This window comes from Physeter macrocephalus, chromosome 10 (assembly GCF_002837175.3).
Source record: "Physeter macrocephalus isolate SW-GA chromosome 10, ASM283717v5, whole genome shotgun sequence".
Classification (NCBI taxonomy): Eukaryota; Metazoa; Chordata; class Mammalia; order Artiodactyla; family Physeteridae; genus Physeter; species Physeter macrocephalus.
Window position 1 is genome coordinate 58,249,508 of NC_041223.1, and position 26,857 is coordinate 58,276,364.

Sequence of the window (26,857 nt, forward strand, 5' to 3'; positions counted from 1 at the left end):
GGAAATGTTTGACTTTACCCCCTCCCTTTTTAGTATAAAAGAAGCCTGAATTCCTTTTTTTTTTTTTTTTTTTTTTTAGTCTTAAACAGATATTTTATTGATGTATTTAGAAAAGTGGAACAATAAAGGGAGAGGGTTGCGCCCTTCACAACCCCTGGCAACCTAAAGACGCAGTAAAAAGTTGCATATACACTTTTCTTACACGTATCCTCACACATTCTCTGAAGAATCCAAGAAGAAAAGCAAAATAAGGCCTCAGTGGTGATAGTCATTAGAAATGGAGATAGGGTAGGTAGAGAAAATAGCACTTACTTCCAGAATTACTTTTCCTACTTCTAGTCCTTTGCTCCAGCAGCTCTTACCTCCTCGAAGGCACTGGGTCAGTGGCCAGGAGGGGTATGTAACACCTCCTGTCAAAGGGGAGTGGGTGCCTGGGTGGAAGTGTGCAATGCATGTACCTGTGTGTGGCTTCGGAAGGCATAGTCAGGGTTGTGATCCAAGACATGGAGAGGTGGAGGGAAAGATTTTTTGTGGTAATGAGGCCAAGAGATGGGTGTGGAAAGGGGTTCAGAAGGTGGTTCTGGAGAGTAGATGGTTCCATTTCACTTTCTTATGGAGCAACATGGACGTGGACATGGTGCCAGGCATTGCTGAGCACGCCTCACAGGTTCCAGATTGGGGCCACTGTGTCTGGCTGAACATTGTAGCTGTCATCGACAGCCTTACAAACGATGTTCAATTCTTTTTTCCCAGCTGGCACAGGGGCTTGCAGCTGCCATAGCCGCCAGGCCCAGGCCTTTCGGGCACGCTGTTCCTCTCCATCCAGCTCAGCCACCTGCCAGGTTAGGCCCCCATCCAGAGACACATCCACCCTGACCACAGCTCTTCCTCCACCACTCCATGCATAGCCTTTGACAGTCACCTCCCCTGACTCTATTGTCTCCCCATCTTTGGGCTGTGTGATGGCTGACTGGACAGGAAGTTCCTGAATAGATGGAGCCGAGTCAAAATCTACAGTGTCCCAGTCCACAGACGGAGAGAAGCCTTTGTAATCCCGCCGCTGCCAGTGGCTGTAACTTTCCTCGGGTTCCACGCTCACTCTGCCCAGCCATTTGACATGGCGGGCACCCACCACACCAGGAACCACCACCCGCACAGGGAAGCCATGGTCACGAGGCAGAGGCTGCCCATTCATCTCATATGCCAACAGGACCTCAGCTTCAGGGTCCATGGCCCGAGCCAGAGGGATGGATGCTCCATAGGCAGTCCCTGTGGGGTCTGAGTCCAGTCTCTCAAAGCAGACATGGGCCTCAGTTGCAGAGAGTTGGTGACCAGTCTGGGCTAACACATCAAAGAGCCGTGCCCCAGCCCAGCGTGCAGTGCTAATGGTCCCTGCACTCCACTCCAGACCTCTTACTTCTTTGAACCGAGTCATCTCAGAGCTGAGCACGCCTCACAGGTTCCAGATTGGGGCCACTGTGTCTGGCTGAACATTGTAGCTGTCATCGACAGCCTTACAAACGATGTTCAATTCTTTTTTCCCAGCTGGCACAGGGGCTTGCAGCTGCCATAGCCGCCAGGCCCAGGCCTTTCGGGCACGCTGTTCCTCTCCATCCAGCTCAGCCACCTGCCAGGTTAGGCCCCCATCCAGAGACACATCCACCCTGACCACAGCTCTTCCTCCACCACTCCATGCATAGCCTTTGACAGTCACCTCCCCTGACTCTATTGTCTCCCCATCTTTGGGCTGTGTGATGGCTGACTGGACAGGAAGTTCCTGAATAGATGGAGCCGAGTCAAAATCTACAGTGTCCCAGTCCACAGATGGAGAGAAGCCTTTGTAATCCCGCCGCTGCCAGTGGCTGTAACTTTCCTCTGGTTCCACGCTCACTTTGCCCAGCCATTTGACATGGCGGGCACCCACCACCCAGGAACCACCACCCGCGCAGGGAAGCCATGGTCACGAGGCAGAGGCTGCCCATTCATCTCATATGCCAACAGGACCTCAGCTTCAGGGTCCATGGCCCGAGCCAGAGGGATGGATGCTCCATAGGCAGTCCCTGTGGGGTCTGAGTCCAGTCCCTCAAAGCAGACATGGGCCTCAGTTTCAGAGAGCTGGTGACCAGCCTGGGCTAACACATCACAGAGCCGTGCCCCAGCCCAGCGTGCAGTGCTAATGGCCCCTGCACTCCACTCCAGACCTCTTACTTCTTTGAACCGAGTCATCTCAGAGCGCCGGTTGCCGGCACACTGCAGAGTGACCGTGATCTCGTGCTTGGGGAACTGGTACAAGTCATCCAGGGATAGGCACAGTGACTGACCCCCAGGTGGCCCTACTACATGTAGGCGATAGGTGTCTGGGTCAAGGTTAGGTACAGGCAAATGATTCCGGGTGAAGAAGATAGGGTTGGGTGTGATGTAGTTTTCTGTCAGCAGCTCAGGGTGGGGCTCCGCATTAAAGGGGCGCTGGCTGTTGACCTTCAGGGCTGAGTGACGTATAGGATCATCAGCGTAAGGGTCAGAGGTCTTCACGATGGAGGCTGCCTTGTCGTCGGGGCTCAGCTCCCCAGTCTTGTCCTGAGCCAGTATCTCTCGCACGTGGGACTGGTTGTGAACAGCATAGAGGGCCCAGAAGGGCTCTAGAGAACCCCCAGCTGCTAGCATAAGCTTTGATGGACCCCCTGGGTGTAGGTCCACAAATTCTGTGACATCAAAGACCTCAGAGCCCAAAGTCACCCACATCCCAGTTTCAGGGCTGCTGTGGGATCTCACTTCCTCCCTCGTGTATAGGCGTGGTGACTCCTGACCAGCCCTGCACCGGTGGTCATGATAGGCCAATACTGCACCAAGGCCTAGCAGAGTCCCCATGACTCTCCATCCCCTGGTGCTGGAGTTATCACCAGAGAAGGCATGGCTGGAGTGCTGTGGCTGAAATGAACCATTTGTAGAGCAGGCCCGAATGCAGAGCCTTGAGGGGGCTGACTTGAGTCTGTAGGCCTGTCGGAGCCCTGGGACCACAGTTCTGTGCAGCAGCAGCATTACGGCAGACCCAGCTCGGCGTCCACACGGTGGCTCTTTTTGAAGAAGCCTGAATTCTAACTCAGGCAAGATGGTTCTTTGGGACACAAGTCCACCATCTTCTCAGACTGCCGGTTTTTCCGATAAATGCATTATTCCTTGCTCCAATTAAACAAACAAACAAACAAACCATATGTGGTTGCTTGTGTGTGCGGTACTGGTGACCCTTCTTAGACCATGGCTAACTGGGCTGGGTTCTAACCAAGATCTCCGTCGAGATAAAGGAGAAAGAATTCACTTTGATCTATGAACCCTATCTAAGTGGAAAACTGTGTCCAGAGTAGCATTTTAACTCCAAGCTCAGTTCCCTGAATATGTCCTACTTCTCTGTTTGTCAGAAATATACCTGTTCCTTCCTGGTTTATCTGCTCCACAGTTACAAACATCAGAAGTATGGATTTTACTCCTATTAACTGTTTCAATCCTAATATTCACATTTCAGAAAATGATTCAAAATATATCATTTTAATGACATACAAGCAAGAGATCTTTCGTTTTAGCACATTTCACTGCCCAATCCTATATTACTGGATTGGCCAAAAAGTGTCTTTGGTTTTTTAAGTAAAAATGAAAGACACATTTTTCATTTTCACCAAGAACTTTTTTCAACAATGTATTCACCCTTTTGTTCCACTACCTTCTGCCATTTTTCAGGCAACTTCATAATTCCATGTTCCCAAAACTTTTTATCTTTTTGAGCAAAGAACTGTTCCAGGCGCCTTTCACAGTCTTCCAGGAAATTGAAATTTTTTCCATTAAGAGAATTTTGTAAAGTCCTAAATAAATGGAACTCAGAATGTGCAGTGTCTGGTGAATATGGCGATGAATCAGAACTTCCCAGCCAAGCTGTAACAGTTTTTGCCTGGTCATCAAAGAAACATGCAGTCGTACGTTGTCCTGATGGAAGATTGTGAGTTTTCTGTTGACTAATTCTGGACACTCTTCATCGAGTGCTGCTTTCAGTTGGTCTAATTGGGAGCAGTACTTGTTGGAATTAGTTGTTTGGTTTTCTGGAAGGAGCTCATAATAAAGGACTCCCTTCCAATTCCACCATATACACAACATCACCTTCTTTGGATGAAGACCGGCCTTTGGTGTGGTTGGTGGTGGTTCATTTCGCTTGCCCCACAATCTCTTCCATTCCACATTATTGTGCAGTATCCACTTGCCACTGCCCATCACAATTTGTTTTAAAAATGGAACGTTTTCATTACGTTTAAGTAGAGAATCACATGTGGAAATACGGTCAAGAAGGTTTTTTCTGCTTAACTTACGTGGACCCAAACATCAAAGCGATTCACATAACCAAACTAGTGTAAATGCTTTTCAACACTTGATTTGGATATTTTGAGTATGTCGGCTATCTCCCGCATGGTCCTAAATAAATGGAACTCAGAATGTGCAGTGTCTGGTGAATATGGCGATGAATCAGAACTTCCCAGCCAAGCTGTAACAGTTTTTGCCTGGTCATCAAAGAAACATGCAGTCGTACGTTGTCCTGATGGAAGATTGTGAGTTTTCTGTTGACTAATTCTGGACACTCTTCATCGAGTGCTGCTTTCAGTTGGTCTAATTGGGAGCAGTACTTGTTGGAATTAGTTGTTTGGTTTTCTGGAAGGAGCTCATAATAAAGGACTCCCTTCCAATTCCACCATATACACAACATCACCTTCTTTGGATGAAGACCGGCCTTTGGTGTGGTTGGTGGTGGTTCATTTCGCTTGCCCCACAATCTCTTCCATTCCACATTATTGTGCAGTATCCACTTGCCACTGCCCATCACAATTTGTTTTAAAAATGGAACGTTTTCATTACGTTTAAGTAGAGAATCACATGTGGAAATACGGTCAAGAAGGTTTTTTCTGCTTAACTTACGTGGACCCAAACATCAAAGCGATTCACATAACCAAACTAGTGTAAATGCTTTTCAACACTTGATTTGGATATTTTGAGTATGTCGGCTATCTCCCGCATGGTATAACATTGATTGTTCTCAGTTAATGTCTTGATTTGATTGCTATCAACTTCAACTGGTCCACCAGACCATGGTGTATCACCCAGCAAGAAATCTCTAGCACGAAACTCTGCAAACCACTTTTGACATGTTCAATCAGTCACAGCACCTTCTCCATACACTGCACAATCATTTTTTTTGCATTTCAGTTGGGTTTTTACCTTTCTTGAAATAATAAAGCATAATATGCTGAAAATGTTGCTGTTTCTCTTCCATCTTCAATATTAAAATGGCTGCACAAAAATTCACCAATTTTGATGTCTTTTTTTAAACACACGCTGATATGACAGCTGTCACATACAATCTAACAAAATTGTTTTGAATGAAGTTAAAGACAACCAAGTGCTACTAGAGCCATCTTATGGAAAAAAACAAACAAACCTTCTGGCCAACCCAATAAAACACAAAGTCAAACCAACAAGGAAACATCGCAATACTGTCCCTTGTTGTTTGGTTTTCTGGAAGGAGCTCATAATAAAGGACTCCCTTCCAATTCCACCATATACACAACATCACCTTCTTTGGATGAAGACCGGCCTTTGGTGTGGTTGGTGGTGGTTCATTTCGCTTGCCCCACAATCTCTTCCATTCCACATTATTGTGCAGTATCCACTTGCCACTGCCCATCACAATTTGTTTTAAAAATGGAACGTTTTCATTACGTTTAAGTAGAGAATCACATGTGGAAATACGGTCAAGAAGGTTTTTTCTGCTTAACTTACGTGGACCCAAACATCAAAGCGATTCACATAACCAAACTAGTGTAAATGCTTTTCAACACTTGATTTGGATATTTTGAGTATGTCGGCTATCTCCCGCATGGTATAACATTGATTGTTCTCAGTTAATGTCTTGATTTGATTGCTATCAACTTCAACTGGTCCACCAGACCATGGTGTATCACCCAGCAAGAAATCTCTAGCACGAAACTCTGCAAACCACTTTTGACATGTTCAATCAGTCACAGCACCTTCTCCATACACTGCACAATCATTTTTTTTGCATTTCAGTTGGGTTTTTACCTTTCTTGAAATAATAAAGCATAATATGCTGAAAATGTTGCTGTTTCTCTTCCATCTTCAATATTAAAATGGCTGCACAAAAATTCACCAATTTTGATGTCTTTTTTTAAACACACGCTGATATGACAGCTGTCACATACAATCTAAAAAAATTATTTCGAATGAAGTTAAAGACAACTAAGTGCTACTAGAGCCATCTTATGGAAAAAACTGAACAAACCTTTTGGCCAACCCGACATAATTTTATGAATCAATTTATAATTGGCAGGTTTTCTTCACTAGAGCAAAAACTTCATAGGGGCACAAAATAGAAGTTCACTGCATATTTGTCAGAGAATTAAATGAATAAATAAAGTGTGCTGGTCAAAGATGACCAAGACAAAACTAGGAAAAGGCAGTAGCATGAGAAGATAGAGTTGAGGATAGTTAAAATTCCTAGCCTCGACCCCTATTAATGTATTTCCAGGTTCTTTCAGAGACCATTATATTTTCACTTCAGCCTGTCCAAGAGGGAAGCCCTTTGCACTCTACTTTTTTTGAGATGGGGAATTTGGCCCAGAGAAGTTGGATGGAAGGATGAAGTTCACACACTTGTTGTGATAGAACTAGAATAGTAATTTAAGCCTCCTGAATCACCATCTATTGAATCTTCCAGAGTGTGAACTCTATCAAGGTAGGAACTCTGTTTTTTCATCTATGGATTGGTAACTATACTTTTTAGGAAAAAATAAAAGTAAAATCAACAAAACTTAGGAGACTTAATGAGGCAGATATTGCTACCACCCCAGGATGCAGTTGAAGATGCTGTGTTTTAGAAGGATTAAGAAACTTGTCTATAAATAGTAAATGGCAGAACAAGGATTTGAGCCTAATTCTGTCTGAACACAAAATATTGACGAATGTCAGGTCAACATTTATAACTCACATTGTGATACCTTGCTTATCGATATGGTAGATCATCACATATACTTGGTAACCATTATATTCAGGATCTTTTTATAATTCACACTAGAGCCTAGGAAAACCTTCTCTAATATTTTCTTTGAGTCCAAGGGACTGGGTCTATGGTAACATGAAAAGCATCACCATTTTTATGTTGATGTGTTGAAATACAAGCGGTGGTCGAAGCTCATCCTAGTGACTTGGGTATTTCCAAAAATAAGATAATAACATCCCCAGTAAACACTGAGATAAGCCCATATGAGCTGACTAAACTCCACCATTATCAATTCCAGTTTTGGGTATAGACTAATGTTGTTATCTTGGAAGTAAGGTAATTAGGAAGTGACAGCCTCACGAATATTTTAGTTCCAGTTTATTATAAAAGATTCCTAATATTTCATGGTCTTGACAAAGGATACAACCTGAAACTCTCAATGAGAAGAGGTAATACCCCTGTTAACTTCAGTCATCAGTTGGCCATGATATATTTTTTGTCCTGGTGATATCAAAAATATGTGTTTTCTCATTCCTGCATCATTTGAATCAACATTCATATATACTATTTTCTCTCAGGCTAAAATACCCCTTATTTTGATTCAATTTCCTTCTTCAGTTATCTATGAATGATGCTCCATGTTCAATTGTTAGCTGAAACATAACTCACTATCTTTAAAGCAATGTTATCTCAAACAGAATTTTTTCTCAAGTTCTTATCAAAATATCTTTTTAATCTGTAACTTTCAATGAATCCATCAGAAAACAGCTAAATGCATATATTACAAACTTACACTAAAATGTTCTTAAAGTAAACACACACACCCAAATTCTATGAGCCTTTCTTGTACTTTACCTCAATACCTATAAATGGAATCAAGAAAGATAGACCCAGTGTAATGTGTAGCATTTGTGTTCATACCTAATTTACTCATGTACATTGATTCAGGCATTTCTCTTGAATATGATCCAGCAGCAGAAACATGTTTCAGTATTTAATCCTTCTGTATGGTCTGCTCTAAGTAGGAAAGTCTATGAAGGCCTCTGATTATAAGCTGCATATACAAATATTCATCTTACATCAAATATTTTCTAACCATTATATCAAATCTTACAGCTAATTAAGATTATATTAATATATTAATATATATTATTTTAAATTAATATTATATACATTGTATGCAGAGAATCAGAAAAACCTGATGAGAAAATAAAAACATTTAAATTGCCTTAAGATATCCTTTATCCTTGAGTCCTAATAGTCAATTACTATATTCAATATATATAACGAATTGAACATGTATATTTTTAGAGTTACTCAATAAAGTTAAATGTCAATGAAATGTGTCTACAACAGGAAATATTTCTTTATTTCTTCACTAGGATATGTTTATTAATAATTAAAGTAAGTAAACTGAATGTCTCAAGTACCTTTTCCAGACCTTCTTCCTTGAGGCTGATCACATCCAAATCAAAATCTGTTCGTAAGCCATTGGTTTTGTTGAAAGTTATTCTGCCTGTGAGGCCTTCCCAATGTGCCTATGGGGAAAACAAACAAACAAACAAAAATCATAAATTAGTAAAGGATGAGAAGATAAAACAATTTTGTACAAAATGTTTTACCTTTTATTACTTCTCATAAATTTACATGGCTATACATTTTTATTCTCTTCTGAACTTTGAAGGATGTTTTTTCTAAATATGATATCCTAGTCTCAGTAAAAATTTATTGTAAATTTTTCATTTTAAATAATGCATTTTCCAGGTATAATTTTCCTTTATGAGAAATTTGTGGCTTATGTTTTAAATAGCAAACCTCTTTTAGCAAAGTGAGAAGAGTTTGGTCACTTGTAATGTTTATGAGATAGTGACTATCTCACTGGAGATGACAAATAGAACTACTATTATAAAATACCACTCCTAACACCAAACTGATATAAAGTAAACATTTTATTACAATGAAAGAAACTGAATCTAGGAAAAATTATGCTATACTGCTTCAATTATACATTTTCCACTTAGAATAATTAACTTATTACTCTATTTTTCTTTGTGTGAGGCTGGGAGAAATGTATCAAAATTACTTCACATCAGACTATATTTCCTGTAGAAGGCTCTCTCCAGGTAGAAGGGGGTGAGAATATAATAATCTAGCTACACAATGGGTTCATCCCTCAAAGGTGAGCAATTAATGAGTTTCTTTTTTTAATATAAAAAGATTTCCCATTCTGCTGGTTATATAGCCCCAATTACATGTTTTATATTATTTGTCATTTGCAAGTAGCTTGGGAAAATAGTTACATAGAAAATTTAAAATAATGTAACATATACTCACAACTATGTTTGAAAGAATATATACTGAGACTCAAAAGAAGTAAAGCCCCGTAGATAAAGGGTAACATTTCAATAAGGATTACAGATGGATATCATTATTACTACATTTCTTAGGCTCCATGTGCTTCTTGGATACTTATGTGTAGGGATTCTAAAATAGATTTAGGCTAATAAATTACAAATAAAATAGAAAAAAAAACTATAATATATATCTCTATGCATATTGCAACAGGTCATCACTGAATTTACTGTGTTAACAGGTCTCCAGTAAGGAAGAAAAAAATTTTATTAGCTCAACATCGTCCAAAGAAAATAATTGCAGGCGGTTAACAAAACTCCATATTTAGTATAAAAATAAGCAATGGGATCAAGAAGTACAGATGCAGAAGTGCAGAACAGTAAAACAAATCTGGGTTAAAGACAGCACAGGGAAATGTATATCAGGTGAAACTCTGCAACTAATAAATCCAATCACAAATTCAATTCTGAACTTTCCAGCAACCAAGGCAAAGAAGAAAATATGATGAACTGTAACATACAGGATCCATAATTTAAGAGACACCAATTGCCCAGGAGAAACTCAGCTTTTCCTGGTACTGAGACCTGACAAAAATGTCTCTTTTCGGTCCTCATAAGAGTGACCCTGTGTGATTTAGTGCAGCGGTCTCCAAACTTTTTAGCACCAGGGACTGGTTTCCTGGAAGACAATTTTTCCATGGGTGGGGGCGGGGAATGGTTCAGGCGTTAATGCGAGCGATGGGGAGCGATGGGGAGTGGCAGATGAAGCTTTGCTCGCTCACCCGCTGCTCACCTCCTGCTGTGTGGCCTGATTCCTAACAGGCCGTGGACCAGTATTGGTCCATAGCCTGGGGGTTGTGGATCCCTGATTTAGTGGACAAGATCCTCAATAACACCCTACAATAAATACAATAGTGAGTTTCATACAACAGCTTCTTACAGGGTTGTTTGACAATTCTCAGTTGTCAAGTGCTGCATTCAGAAAAAGCTCTTCTTCAACTAGCCAAACCAGGGTGCTATGTTTGCAGCCCTGTGATGCTTAGTTTTTTACACCAGAAGTAAATATAAAATGTGGAGTAACAAAAGAACTGCATACTGTTCTAGGAGTATCATTTCATCTATCTGAGAGTTCAATAACAATTAGACAAGGAAAATTCACGGATATTCTTTGCCAAGGACCTGATGATTCTTAATTATGATTCTATTTGCACTTTTATTTTCATGATGAGTAATTTATTATATGATGAGCTGATGATTTCTTTTAAGCCATTAAAGAAAAATTTTATACGGTAATGACAGCTGTGACTTTTCATAGCAAAGATTAAATTTTCATAGTTAAACTTTCATATAAAAACTCCTAAGTCAACTATACTTTAATAAAAAAAAAATTTTAATTAAAAAAAACTCCTGTTGTAATCAAATAAAAAGTATCCTTAGCTGACAAAGGAATTTCCTTCATGAGAGGAAGAATGGGAAGAATATGTGTGTATGAAGTGAGTGTGTGTTTGTGTGTGAGCTTTAAGAGTTTTCTTTGTTTTTTTTTTCTCACAACGGGCATGCTTGGTCTAAAACTATAACAGACATAATTAGAAATGATACATGGCCATAAAAATGGTTTTATTATGCAACATGAAGTAAACTTTGCATTTTCATGAATCCATATATTTTGTTTTATGTTAACTCTAATAAAATTAAAATAACTAGACGTTATACTTAGGAACCATAACTCTAAAAAACAATTCTTGAAAACTTACAAATTGGGTGTAATTTAGTGTAGTGCAAAGGGCATTCCTGTTAAAAATTCATTGCATATCATGTGGCCTATGATACAAACATTCTTCAAACATCTATGTTTCTACATAAATGAAAAGTAACGTACATAAAGATTCAGAAAGGTGAAAACTAACAATGTCATAAATCATAGGTCACTGATTTTCATCTGTTCACACAATCACAGATATTTTGTAGGAAATCCATTTATCACGTAATTTTTCCCTTCCATATTATTTAGTAAAAATGTTAATTTTGCTTGCATGGGGAAAGGTAGAAAGTTTAATTTAAGAGATAAAAGTAAAAGGTCACCTGTTAGGAAAAATGCAATAATCTCAATTCATTCAGCTTGAGGACAATCAAGACAGGACAGATGTGCTTCTCCTGACTCACCTCTTTAATTAGGCTCATGAAGCGGGTCCCAAAGCGCCAGGGTTTGTGTCGATTGCACTGTAAGGAGCTGACTGTCATCTGGGGAAACTGCTGGACCCCCACAGACACCACGTGCACAGCATCATACATGAGAGCAGCATCCGTCTGAAAGCCGAGAGAAAAGGAAAGGTGGCATGAATACAACATTGGAGACCTATGATAGGTGGTTTAGAAGTGGAGAGAAAGAAAGGGTGAAAGAAATAAATACCCAGTTTTTCTTCATGTAAGGGAGAAGAAGGTATCTCCACATGCTGTGGTTCTCTTAAATAAGATACTGTGATCAAATTACTTCATGGGCTCCATTAGAACATCTGACCTACCCTCCCTTTCCTGAAGTGATAACCCAATTTCATATCATCCTAGTATCTCTGCTGAAGTAGGAAATGTGTGCAGACATGCATTATTTCATTTTTTGTCACACCCTCTGTCTCTTACTCTGTTCTACTGCGTGCGTGCGCGTGCGTTCACGTGCACGCGCACACGCACACACACACGCACACGCACACACAACGAATGCCAATGTGAACATTTTGAATGGTTACATAAATTACATATTGTATATAAAAGTAAATAAGTAAATAATTTCCTTGCATAGGAAGAAAAAAGAAATTTGAAGAGATTCACCTAAAAAGTTTAAAGATAAAAACCCTAATTTTTTCTGCAATTCAGCTTTTCAAAGGGTTCAATCTCAGAAATGCTGTTAGTGTTGAATCTCAATACATGTGTTAATCTCTTTTCAAGAAACTAAGCGTAATCCCCTGTACTGTCTTCTTTTCCCCAAATTTCCATATGAATAAAAATTCATTTTGGCTTCTCAAGTAAGACGAATATGAATTCTACTGTGTTTGCACCTGCTCAAATGACTGACCACTTTAGAGGTGGATGATAAAAAATAAAATGTTTATAAGTCATAACAAACCAGAGGCTCAGTGACTGTCAAGTGCTGTGTTAAATGGACCCTCACATTGTGTTTGACGGACCAATGCCAGGCTCACTACCTACAGAAGAGAGCCACTGACAATGCGGGCATCAAGGAACTTTGGGCCATCTGCTTGGCATGGTTTGGAATAAAAGCATATATTTCCTCTTCTCATTCACACAATTAGTGAGCTGTGAAATGAATTCCAAAATGAATAGGAACCCTGTAGATTAATAGCGTTTGCCACAATACAATACAAAATGAGTACACACAGTAGCTTTCATGCAAATGTATCCTCAGGAACTTAACCACATAAAATGGGAGGCAGCTAAACAGCACAATGCAGTGACAGAACATAATAAAAATACCATTTTATAGTTCATAAATCTTTGGAGAATAGAGCTCAGATTCATAACCTTCATTTGGTAAATACCAGCTGACTACTTTCACACACTCTGATGGCTGCACAGTGAAAACTAGAGTAGTGGAGTTGATACAGGCACATAGCATGAACCTGAGGATCAGACTGATATTTGTCTTTGGCCTGAGTTAACACTCAGAGGACATATTTCATATACCACATGGATGGTTATTAAAAAAAAAGTTACCAAGATATGAGAGACACATTTGATTTTAAAATAAAATGAATTTTTAAAAAATCACTGTCAACAAATGCATAGAGATATGAACACTTTCAGATACTACTAAAGAGAAGATAAGGGGCAATTATGCAGATTGCACCACAAGGGAGTTTTTTAAATATCCATGTTCTTTTTCACCTAGTAATTTCTCTTTCTGGAATTTGCCCTGAGAAAAATCAAAGATAAGAACAAAAGCTACATACATTATTTAGTGAAAAAAATAAAATAGAGTGGAAATCTACTGAATGTTCAAAATAAGGAAACACAATAAAATCACAATGATATTTCACATAAACATTAAAAATCATGTTTTGAAAAATAATCATTCAGATGAGAAATTGCAAGTGGTAAAATGCTAACGGCAAAAATAGCTGATATAGAACTGTATTTCTAGCATAAACCATTATATACATCTTTATGAGTACTTAATAGGTACTATTCAACTTATTTAATTCTCACAATAATGGTTTAATAAAAACACTGATATTGTTCCCACTTTACAAATGATGAAACCAAGGTTGAGAGAAGTTAAGTAACTAAACAAAGTCACACAGGTAAGAAGTGGAGAGGTCCAGATTCAAACAGCCTCACTGCTCACAGCAAGTTTTTTGGGTTTTTTTGTTTTTTTTTGCGGTAAGCAGGCCTCTCACTGTTGTGGTCTCTCCCGTTGCGGAGCACAGGCTCTGCACGCGCAGGCTCAGCGGCCATGACTCACGGGCCCAGCCGCTCTGCAGCATGTGGGATCTTCCCGGACCGGGACACGAACCCGTGTCCCCTGCATCGGCAGGCGGACTCTCAACCACTGAGCCACCAGGGAAGCCCACAGCAAGTATTCTTAAACATCATACTGCATGTTATATGAACAACAACCAAAAAAAATTGAAGGGAAGAAAATACACTAAAATGATACTAATAATTACTCGGGAGAGAGTAGTGAGTAGAATTTATATTTTTTCCTTTTTCTTTACTTTTTGCATTTTTTTAAGATGGAAGTTTACTAAATACCATTGCAATTATTCCCAAGATGAAAATTTTGATCTACTGTCACAAAATAACTAAAAGAACACAAACTATGATATTACTACTATCCTGCCATGACTTACTGACTTATATGAAAATCCTAGAATAGTAACCTTATCTAAAATGATAATGCTAGGAAAGAATTTTGCTTAAAAATTTGAAAATCATTTTTGGTACATAGTTTTAGCTTCTAGATCAGAGGATATACTAGATGATCATAAAACTATTTAAGATCTGTGATTTTAAATACAATTATAAAAGGAAGACAATATTTATTAAACTATAAGATAAATACTAGAGAGAAAATTATAATTAAAAAGTTGTTGATCAAATTTCTTCTTGAATTTCCAGTTTAAAAATATGTTAATTTATTATAAAGCAATAAATAGAACTTCTGAAACTACTCTCTCTGATATTTTCATCTGCTTAGTGTCCTTTTTTTGTCCTATTTTTAGACTAGCTGTTTTATGTGATGATATGGAGTTGTTGTCCATTTAAACTTGATATCCTGTCAGACTTTCCTTTACTGTATTCTTTGCAAAACTGTACATATGTAAATTCTTTCAACTTTGGAAAGTTTTGAGAAAACTCCAGCTTATCAAAAGTGGTTTTCTTATTTTCACGAGAATGTATAAGCTTGAAATTTTTCCTTAATTTAGTAATATTATTAGTTAACATTTGTTCAGTATTTATTATGTGTAAGGCACTTTCCTATCATTTCCTTTTGTTCCGTATTTACTATGTGTGAGGCACTTTCCTTAAATCATTTCCTTTAATTCTCATAACCATCATGCAGTTGGAAATTCACTGGGTGTATACAAAATAGGAAACTGAAGCAGAGAACAGTTAAGTAACTGGTCTAAAAATCATAGCATATAGAGGTGGAGCTGGATTTGACTCTAGAAAATCTATCCAGAATTTACATACTTCTTTCTAGTTTTTTGCTCAGTGATCTATATTTAATAAAGCAAAACAGTTTAAATTATTTTAAAGTTATAAAATATAAGAAATATCAATAAGTACTTGAATACATTAATCTATATAATTTCTTAATAAGCAGTAAATATTTACATACTGAAAATGTACTACAAAGTAAGGGAAAGTATAGATTGTGGAGAACTGGTAAATATAAATTCACAGAAAAAGAAATATATTGATGTATGAGATTAAGTCTATAACAGGTTAGTCAGAATAGTAACATTAACCAGGAACAAGGTCATGAAAGAAGTAGATTTATTCTATACAGTTGCTGCTCATTAGGTTTATAAAAGGCAAAGGTACTAGAGTATCTTTCAAGATCAGGTTTAAGGGGCATCTTTACTCCCAACTCTAAATAGTAGAGTTTGATTGAGCTGCTCTTGCTAAGTCCTTTACCCTCTCATTTTGACTCTATAATCCATTGCCTTGACTCTTCTCTCAATGGAAAAATACGAGGAAAGGGAGGAGTAGAACAGAAGAGGAGAAAAGTAGAGGAGACACACAGGTTAATTACTTTGTCATCGTTTTTATATTATCATCACTGTCAGGCTACATTGCATGCTTACTCTATGCCACACTATGTCCATTTCTCTATATGCATTTCACAAAGACCCTATGTTTCAGGTGATATTACTCTTATCATTTAAAGAGGGGAAAACTGAGGCTTAGCAAGGTTGAAGTAATCTTCTCAAGGTCTCATCACCTTGAGAGACAAGACTTAGAAAACAAGACTCAGGCAAAGCTTAGCTCTTAGAACTACCATCCAAACTATCATAATAAGACTGGCAGAAATAAGACTCAGAAACAAGCCTTAAAAACACAATTCAGACAAGGTCTAATTCTTAGAACCACCAACCATAACCAACTATCTCCCCTAAACCATATTCCCACTGAAACTATGACAGGCAATGGAGGGGAAACTGATGGCAACAGATCTCATATTTTTGGAGGTTCTGCTGAATACCAGATAATTATGTCCCACAGACAGTGTATCTCTGAGCTGAGATTCAAATAAAAGTTCATTTGTCTTCCAAGTCAAATTTTTTTCCTTGTACATAATAGCTACCTCTAAAAAAACTTCAGAGGTAAGCAAAACTGTATTTTAACCAACTAAATTTAAATGGAGTACGTATACAATTTGATTATTAAAATCCATAGGAGGGGGTTAGATAAAGTTGTAGTCATTCAGATCCTAAACTACAAAGACAAAATCTAGGCAGAGAGAAAAAATAAATCAGCAAGGAAGACAAAACAATCCATCCTATTTTTTCTCTTTCAAGTATAATTACTCACATATATAAATAGATCACACTTATTGGAAAGCTAGAATATGTGTTCACCCTGGGAATACAGACCAGAAGGAATCACAGTCTAGGTAGGTACAGACAGAGTCAAGTGCAGCCCTCCGTGTTTCATTACTAGGTCAAGCATCTATCAATAGCAATATGAGCCCCCTTGAGAGCCCATCTCAGACTAGACTGGAGTTAAACTTTATTTTTCTTTCCAAAATAAGTTAGTTAACCTACAAAGAATGTCTGTCAGCCAAAAACTTGTTTTGCAAACCTTTAAAACTGTGCAATACAGTCCTACACATTTCAGTAAAACAACAATGATCTTTTTAAATGGATGGTTTGAAAAGATCAAAAGAAGTGCCTTCTCATACATTTTAAATATACATTAACAATCTCCCTAACTTATTGCTGGGTTTATCTCATATCTGGTTTAATTACTTTTAGTCATGGAGTGTGCAACGTGGATGCAGGTGGAAGAGTGACGACTGCTAATTTCTATGGTTGAGCTATTGCCACAGAAATTGGTTTAGTCATCCAGTGCTATTTCATCTATCTCAAGTAACCTCAAGTCTGATGAGACTTTAAAGTATTGAAAGAACACTGAAATATAAGTATGCTTACATTTCTTTTATGCTCTGAAAAAGTCCACTGCATCTTTTTAAATAATTGAAGAATCAGGGAGATTAGATGCTCTCAAAAGTTTCAGATGATAAAATTTATCATTGCTAAATATTTCTGATTTGGGATGTATGATTGAAACATTTCCAAATATATAAAAACAGGAATAATAATGGATACTTTGACTAGTTAAAATATTTCTATGTACTTAGATTTCATTTACAGAAGATTCTGGTACCAAGCAGTAAATTACCAAGCATGTCCATATGGAGTGCACATGTTATTTCAGTTTCTGATCACTATAATCATCATCATTAAACATTTTTTTGTAAAGTTCTGGGATAGATGTTCTAGGAGTCATAAAAAATTAAAACATAGCCTTTATTCGCATGAAGGACGAAACAGAAATGAACAATTTTGAGCTACATATGATCATAGAAGGGAACATCGCTACATAAAATCTCTCTGATACTCTAAAGACTTCTCTTTGCAAAAAGCTATCAAAGGTAGGACTTCCCTGGTGGTGCAGTGGTTAAGAATCCGCCTGCCAATGCAGGGGACAAGGGTTAGATCCCTGGTCCGGGAAGATCCTACGTGCTGCGGAGCACCTAAGCTCGTGTGCCACAACTACTGAGCCTGCGCTCCAGAGCCCGCAAGCCACAACTATTGAGCCCGCGAGCCACAATTACTGAAGCCCGCGCGCCTAGAGCCCATGCTACGCAACAAGAGAAGTCACCGCAATGACGAGCCTGCGCACCACAAGGAAGGGTAGCCCCCACTCACTGCAACTAGAAAAAACCCGCATGCAGCAACAAAGACCCAATGCAGCCAAAAAAAAAGAATAAATTTTAAAAAAATAGAGAATTAAAAAAAAAAAAAAGCTATCAAAGGTATCTATCTTTCTTCCCAATGGGGAGGCAGTCTTTTGGAATATTCCATTCCCCAGGTAACATGGCTTTTGGGGACCCCATTGAGTTTTGCCTGGGAGAACTTGGAACACAGCCTTTTCCCATTTATCTTCTCTATAATGTCAGCAGAGTTACATTTATGACAGTGTCATTCTGCTGAGGCACTTTTTGCATATTTGGGCTCTTGACCTAGGCTCCAAACACACCCAATATTGTATTTTATAATTTACATTTAAATGTAACTAATCTTAAGAGTGATGTGATATATGATCATATCTTGATTATAGTGATGGTTATATGGGTGTATACTTAGGTCAAAACCTATCAAACTGTACAATTTAAATATGGGAAGTATAATATAGCAATTTTACTCCAACACAGCTATTAAAAAAAAACTGATCATGCATTTTTCTGGGAAGATGGTTCATAGATTTCATATTATTCTATAAGTATCTAGAATCCTCACAAACTAAGCGTCGCTGATCTGTATCTTCTTTCCTCCTTGAATAATCTACTTTTAATAAAACTATGCTTTCTCATTTTTTATCTTTCTTTCTTGATACAAGCATCTTCTGGATAATAACCATACCTATCTTTGTAATACCATGCACAGTATCCCATATATTGACTTGCCCATAGTAAGTGTATAAAAGCATTTTTCAACAAATTGATGAATTCAACCAAAAAGTTCATTTAAACTGTAAAAGAAATAGGTATTAGGAAGCTCTGAATAACAAGCACACTTTGCCATCTAGCTAGAATGTATTCCCTCCCAGAGGTACAGTGAACTAAATCTGCCAGTAGCTCAGACCTGGGAGGAATGTGAGTGCAGTCTCTGTCCTGTTTCTAAATGAATTTATAGTAACAGTTCCGTGAACACATTTATCTTTCCATTAAATAAGTGCAGGCAGGTCTCCTTTGAGATCTGAGTGCTAGCTGGTAGGTGGCAGATCCATTCTGGAACTCCTACGTCTCAGATTTTGCTCATTTCTGTATTCCCATCTGAAGTATAGTGCATAGCACAAGGAGCAGCATGGTCTAATACATGGAGTTGAAGTTTATGAATCCTGGCTCTTTCACTGACTTGATTTTTTAAAATTAATTTTTATTGGAGTATGGTTGCTTTACAATGTTGTGTTAGTCTCTACTGCACAACAAAATTGACTAGATCTTTTGACTAGCCCATTGACTAGATCTTTTACCTAAAACAAATAATAAAAAAATATTTAAATCCCCATTTGCCTTGTTTCTTCATTTTATAATTGAAAATGAAAAATGATGATCTGCCATATCTTTTCCTTGTTGGAAAAGCCACTTTTATAAACCAAATAGTTCCAAGAGAAAAGCAATTAATATTGATTCTTCAATTAGAAGACATGAATATTAAGGTTGGTGGGGAAAGGGCTTGATTCTGACCTCTGGAGCTCCCTCGCACAATCAGCACAAGCCTAAATGGGACAGAGGATCATCCACCACTCTGAGCAAGGGTGAGGGTCACACATGGAAGGCAGGCTGGGGTTCGCTCATTCAGCTGGCACACTGCAGCCAGCACTCTGCCCGGCACGGAGCAGGTGCACAGTGGCTGCTAACGAAACTGAGGGATTGAAGAAGAAATGCCCTCAGACCCAGTCGGGAGCCAATTGTCAGAGACAATTCTCCCAGTTACACTGCAGCTGCCATTATGCTTACTGTGTTGCCGGCTCTTTGTACTACTCTGAAACGGAGTTCTTTACCAGCAGCTGCGTGGACTACACGGACTGCATGAGATAATACATTAAAGCAGTTTGCACAATCCCTGGCTCGTGGTGCATAGGCAGGTGTTAGATGATGATGATGGTGATCACCAGAAGAGTGGTAATCTTGTCAAGATGGATACTATCCAAAACAAGGGACCAGTTTAGAAAGTATAATGTTTCAACCCTTCTGCACCCACTGTTAGCCTAAATAAGGGAACAGGCTTCACGCTGTTCAAGAAAGCAGATCAAATTCTGGAAGGAGAAGGAGCAGGAAGGAAATTCTCGTACAACAACAACTTGATCCCTGTAAAATGTGGTGTGTACACAATGCCACAATTCAGTGCTCAAAAAAAAAAAAGTTACTGAATACACACGCATTATCTGACAAGTTTAGAATTTAAATATAAGTGGTAAAATATTACAGTATCTTGCATTTTGTTACTAGACGAAGGACTGCTGTTGGACAGATAATAACCTACCAGCAATGTGAACCTGGACAAATCTGCCTTGTAGTTTTTTCTAGTCTTCAGTTTCTTCATCTGTAAAAGGAGGGGCTAGAACCAGGTGGACAGTTGCATTCCTAGAAAACTCACCTTTCATTCTGATTTTATATCGGCCTTTGTAATACAATCAAAATCCTAATTTATCCCTCTCCTCCCCATAATGCTCTATGCTTTGTGCACTTTTGCAATAAACTTTGTACCAACATTTCATACAAATTTATAAATAAGGGAAATCAAAGTTTACTTTTCATCAGCCACTGTCTGCATTCAGAATCTACCCAATTCCTACCTGGTCCAATAAAATCTGCCGATACCTGTCTTATATTTTCTTTGTTGTTTCAACTTCACTGTTAAACTTCTCACACACATTAAAACCCACCCTGGCTTCCTGATACTCTGTAGAGAAAAACTAAAACCCTTTCTCTCTTATCCAAAGTCATTTACTAATATCTCAGGATTTTATCATCTTTTGTCCCTCTTACAGAGTTAGGATATGAATATGCCTGTATTTCATGGTTTTTAACTAATCAGAGTGGTTCCTGTATTGCAGATTAGTTGAATAAAAGGAGATTCCAGAAACTGCATGGCGAAAGACCTTTAAAATCCTTTAAAGGAATTCCTTTGAAAGGAATACGGAATTTTGTATCTACCTGTATGGTATTTAGTACCCATGAGAGCTAAAAGGAAGAAGAGCTTAAAGGAAAGATAAAGAAAGGAGAAGGGACAAGAATAGAATGGGTTCAGCCTCACAGTCAAATTGATGAGTTAGGAAGAAAATTCAAGTTAAGCAATGCTTTGAAGATTAAGCAAAGGAAACAGTATTAGACGATAGTGTTGCTGGGATTCAGAAAAGAAATGGCCAGGGCCAGGATTAATGCAATGAATAATTAATGGATCTATTTGTTTGGTGTTCCTGTAAATTTGTGAATTTGAATAAGTGTCTATGTCTCTTCAAACCAATACTTTCTGCCTTAAGCTAAAAGCTACCAAAAAAATTGTGGCAGCAATTTCACCTATTTTGAACAGGCAGTCTAAATGTTCATTTTGAGAGTAAGAGTTTTCATTGGCTCTTTATGTTTATATTATAGAATTTGGGGCTTTCAATCTTTCAAGAACTCTTGCTGGATGCCGTTTTCTTTAACAACAGTCAACAAGATAATTTTACAAAACAGCATTATTTCTCAGCAAGCTTTTAGATCTTTATAAGATATGAAATTTAGTCCATGGAGTGTTAATGTTAGACTTGTGAAAGCTTTAGGAGATGAATATTTTGCATTCTTTCCAAGAATTATATATATTCATCATGAATATTTTCTATATAATTTTCTTTCTTTCCTATATATATCTTTAAAATGCACCATTTCCCAAGCAGAAAATCCTATATCCTATTTGTTGTTACTGCCACCATCTAAACTACTTTAAACATTTATACACAAATTCCAAGATGTTTAGATGTTTCTCAAATACTTCACTTTATAAATGATTAAGGAACAGCTGTGAAGCAGATAAGACAATGCCAACAGGTTTTCAATTAAAAGTTTCATTTAACTAATGTAATTATTCTTACCTAATTAAATTTTTCCACTAAAATCAGTCCATTGAGTTATCTCATTCTCTTTTAAAATGTTCCATGAAGCTCTTACTAGCATCCATGAACCACACTGTATTGATGGGATTGTTAATGAACTCTCTAGCAACAAAATGCACTGGCCTTAATAATTTAGGTCCTGTTAAATTGTGGCTGCTTTTTACTACATTTGGAACTGCTATTGATCTAGAGAAGAGTCAATATCAAGGAGAAGTATTCTCTGCACTTCCAGCTGGTGTCCAATACATCCAATTATCCTGATATTTGGAGCTCAAATTAGCTTCTTGCATTAAAAATTTATGTTCATCAATATTGTTGATATTTACTTTTTTCAATGTAATGAATTAAAATTGATTTTTTTATGTTGTTAACAGACTGATTCTTTCTAATTTGAAATCTAGGAATATGCAAACCAAAAATACACCAGAAATTTGGGTTCATGTAAATACGAATTCCAAATGCCTATAAAAATTGAAAACCCAATACTTCATATTTTACCCAAACCAAAAACTTAAGTTATATTAAAGATCTATTTTAAGCATGATTTGAAGAATAATGTAGAAATTGATACAGATATTTCTGGACAAATAAAACAATAGATATGCAAACAAATCATATTAATATGTGTCCTTAACAACTTTTTATGCACTTATTGTGTGTTTAGCTTTTTATATTGTGCTCTGTATATGAAATTGTAATAGTAACTTCTCATAGAAATGTGAAAAAGTAAAAGTTTCACAGAAATGGACTTAGAGCTTTAGCTTTGTAATTTATTAGTCACTACTGTAAGTCATGTTATCTTTCTTAGCTTCATTTTTCTCATCTTTAAAATAAGTAGAATAATAATGAACCTCACGTTGTAAGGATCAAATTAGATAAATTTAGAAAAATGAGGGCTATAAAGCTCTTTAAATATGTCATAATTATAGAGTAGAGTAACTGAGAATCTCAAGTATGTTAGCACCAGTAATATCAATTTAGGTGAGGAAGTGGTCTTTGAGGAAAAAAATAAGAATTGATTTGCATATTCACATTTGTACCTTAGATCTTAACTTGAAGATTCCCTGTCCCTTCACTACTTTAATTAACCTGGTTATTTCCTACTTTGAAAATACATTGATTTAACTAATTATTGTTTTATTGGCATGAGGAAATGCCTTTGCTTGCCGACTCTTGGGTCTCTTGAATATCCCTTTTCCCATAAGAACATATGCTTTCACAATTACCTTTTTTTTCATTTGTCTCTAAGTGCTTAACAGTTTGATTCACTCATTCAACGTTTATAAATATTATTGTGTTATTGACATAAACACAATTATGAGTTTGGGCAATAAGACTGGGAAGTCAATAATGATTTAGACAAACAAGTAAATCAACATTCTTAATATAATGTTACGTGCTGGGTAATGGGGAGGTATCTAATTTTGTCTGGAGTAGTGCCTATCTATTGATATGTTAGAAAGTAGGTATTGTTTGAAAGATTTTCCTATTAGCACCTATATCTTCAAAAGGCAAAAGGAGTGGAAAAAGCTAAGAAAACAAAAGTTGGAAAGAATAGTGGGGTCGAGGGAAAAGGTCAGACCAGAATTCTCACTGTTTTTGTTTTTTTTTTCTTTAAAGATTATATTTTGGGGGCTTCCCTGGTGGCGCAGTGGTTGAGAATCCGCCTGCCGATGCAGGGGACACGGGTTCGTGTCCCGGTCCGGGAAGATCCCACATGCCGCGGAGCGGCTGGGCCCGTGAGCCATGGCCGCTGAGCCTGCGCGTCCGGAGCCTGTGCTCCGCAACGGGAGAGGCCACAACAGTGAGAGGCCCGCGTACGGCAAAAAAAAAAAAAAAAAAAAAAAAAAAGATTATACTTTGGGACTTCCCTGGTGGCGCAATGGTTAAGAATCTGCCTGCCAACGTAGGGGACACGGGTTCGAGCCCTGGTCCGGGAAGATCCCACATGCCGTGGAGCAGCTAGGCCCGTGTGCCACAGCTGCTGAGCCTGCGCTCTGGAGCCCGCAAGCCACAATTGCTGAGCCCACGTGCCACAACTACTGAAGCCCACACACCTGGAGCCCATGCTCTGCAACTGGAGAGGCTACCACAATGAGAGGCCCGTGCACCGCAACGAGGAGCGGCGCCCACTCGCCACAACTAGAGAAAGCCCACTCACAGCAACGAAAACCCAACATAGACAAAATAAATAATAAGTAATAAAATAAAAGATATTTTAATTTAAAAAAAGATTTACTTTGTACCCTGAGATTCCTAACATCTCCTTTAAAGACAGTTAGAATAGGCTTGTTCTTTAATGAAAGAGGTATTAAAGGATTCTCCTAAAGTTGAGTCTTTATATGTCATTTCGTCTTATAATGGATCTAAATGGGACACTAAAAGAGTAGAACATGGAATTCAGAAGACCAAGAATATGATCTGATTAAATTGTGTAACATCTTTGATGGGACCCTATTGTTTCGTCTCCTCAGCCATCTCTTCCTATTAGAGCAGAGCCCCTTTCCCTCCCATCTATTCCCTGACCTAATCTCCTAGCTCCAGGTGTTATAGGCCTGATAACAACCACTGCTTCAGGCATGGCCAAGTGACACAAGCTTGGCTTATCAGTTAAATCCAGGCCTTTTGAGGGAGCCATTGGGAAAGAAGCACATTCCTTCTCAGGAAGTTCCGTATCAGTGGATATAAACCTTGATGGCACCTCTGTACCTCTGTCTGAGAAAGGAGCCAATACAAATGAAAAAGGAGGTGAGGGATGGAGAGGAACCTATTTGTGACTTTATGACCTGGATCCAGTTGGATCCAAATGTATCTGAAGACAGATCATGTACTTTACAAGCCAGAGAACCATTGTGCTTTCTTTTTGCTATTAACTAATTTTAAGGGAATTTTAGACAACTGGAATTGAAAAAATCTTGAATAATGCAGGTTTAGCCTTTGGTTTCCTCAAGCTAAAATGAGATTACTACTTCTATGTACTCACAGAATTAGAATATATCAATACATTTAGAAAAAGAGGAAGATATATGTAAAAGCAGACCGTATGTAATTATATGCATGAAAATACTAGAAAATATAAAAATCACATTAAATACATTCACCAAATGTATAATTATTGTCTTCTAATCATTCATTCTTTATTCTTTATAGAAAAATATTCAATATAGTAGGGAATTTGGGGGTAACTACTAAGATATCTCTATAGTATTGTGAATTGGTTACACTTATAAAAGTACAAAATGGGGCAACTGTAAGATGTATACACTCTGCCTGCCAAAATACACAGATCAAAAATTTGTCTGAATCAACACTACCCTTCCTCCTGTGAATTATACAGGTTCAGGGACAATCAGAATGTGAACTGAAGCAAAAAACTTTAATGGTACACTGCTGAGAACATTAAGAAAGAAATCATAGAGGACTCCAAAAACAAATGCAAACTAACCCTCTGCAATGGCCTTTTAATCAGTAGGTTAATAGACTGACATCAAAATTGGAAATGACCAATTAAGCTGTATCAGTTAACTCTTAACATTTCCACTTTTGAGTTTTATACTTGATGAAACAAATTATAAATCACAAACCAAGACATAAAAGACTTTCATTACAATATTTGTGTGTGTGTGTGTGTGTGTGCTGAATCTTATGTCATTCAGGAAATTAATTCAAAGTAGACAAAGAGCCGCAGGAGGTGAGGGTGATACCACTTTACTCAGAAGAGAAAACAGTTTGATAATCTTCACCTGATGGATTTTACAACTGAATAGCTGCAGCCAAAGCAAGGCTGGAGGGTGATATATGGCAGGGACTCAGAGGAAAACCAGAAGGAACAACATTTCCACAGAGAAATTAGCAGCAAGAGGATGGTAGAAATGTCTTAAAAAGCATAAAAAAAATGATCACCAGAAGAAACAAAAAGAAATTTAAGAAGTGATGAGGCAGTAAAAATAAATTAAATATTCTAAAGATAGAATAGCTTAAAATATTCTTCCTTGTTAGTTGAAACAGAAAGTTGATAAATTTTTAAGGAAAAAAATTCAAATTACAAGACATTCAGAATCTAACTTTATCCTTGAGCTTAGCTCATAGCTCATTTATAGGAGTCCTATAAAGCATGCATTGACTCAGAACTCAATGATGGCATCTGAGTATGTTCAAGGAGCCTCAGCGCATGGCTGTTAACTACTGAGTAGATTCCTGTGTTGCCAGAGTTCATGGCATCAGATAATATTTCTTCTGCTCCTTTGCATTCCTGATCCTGAGCTCCTTCATTCATCTCTTGCACAACTGTATATCCTTCAGTGCCTTCTCTTTCCTTTCTCACCTCATAAATATAAGCTACCTAATGAATACCCACATGTACTTACATTTTGAAGGAAAAATTACTGCAAACATAAATATCATTCTACGTTAAATGCGGAACAGAATTTGACAGATTTTTTTTTTATTCTTAGGTATTTGCACCTACTTTTATTCTCAAGGAAACCAGTACAAAGGTGTTACACATATCTATCATGCAAAACAGAAGAATAAAGTTTACTTTTATTTCATTATCCTTTGAAATTAGTTGAATCACAAGGACTATCCTTGACCAAAATTTAAAATAGTGAAGTTTACTACAGATTTGAAAAAAACAGAGTAATATGCATATCTGCTATAACATTAGCATATTATGTCAGTTTTTAACTATATCCTATGAATAATATTTTGCCTTTTCTTTTAATTAGAAAGAAAGTAAATACTTCACAAAGAAGTTATTTGGTTAAAGATTACTTTCTTTTCTTTTTTTTAATTTACTTTGGCTGCATTAGGTCTTCATTGCTGCACCCGGGCTTTCTTTAGTTGTGTCGAGCGGGGGCTACTCTTCGTTGCAGTGCGCGGGCTTCTCATTGTGGTGGCTTCTCTTGTTGCAGAGCTCGGGCTCTAGATGCGTGGGCTTCAGTAGTTGTGGCACGTGGGCTTCAGTAGTTGTGGCTCGCGGGCTCTAGAGCACAGGCTCAGTAGTTGTGGTGCATGGGCTTAGTTGCTCCATGGCATGTGGGATCTTCCT

The 26,857-nt window shown here is 37.9% G+C and overlaps 2 protein-coding genes across 7 annotated transcripts in view; both read right to left on the reverse strand.

Moving 5' to 3' along the window:
• Positions 1 to 26,857, reverse strand: part of GRIK2 (glutamate ionotropic receptor kainate type subunit 2) — a 677,382-nt gene that overhangs the window by 244,207 nt on the left and 406,318 nt on the right. For all 6 annotated transcript variants that reach the window (XM_028494615.1, XM_028494616.2, XM_055087599.1 and 3 more), the window contains 2 exons: positions 11,566 to 11,709; positions 8,482 to 8,589 (listed from right to left, as the gene is read on the reverse strand). In XM_028494615.1, the coding sequence (XP_028350416.1) occupies positions 8,482 to 8,589; positions 11,566 to 11,709 (252 nt within the window). The remainder of the gene's footprint in view (positions 1 to 8,481; positions 8,590 to 11,565; positions 11,710 to 26,857) is intronic.
• LOC102974753 (sulfite oxidase, mitochondrial) lies at positions 52 to 3,067 on the reverse strand. Its single transcript, XM_024119420.3, is given in 2 exon segments — positions 52 to 1,213; positions 2,005 to 3,067. Coding segments are annotated over 2 exon segments (1,638 nt in total). The 5' UTR covers positions 3,040 to 3,067; the 3' UTR covers positions 52 to 610.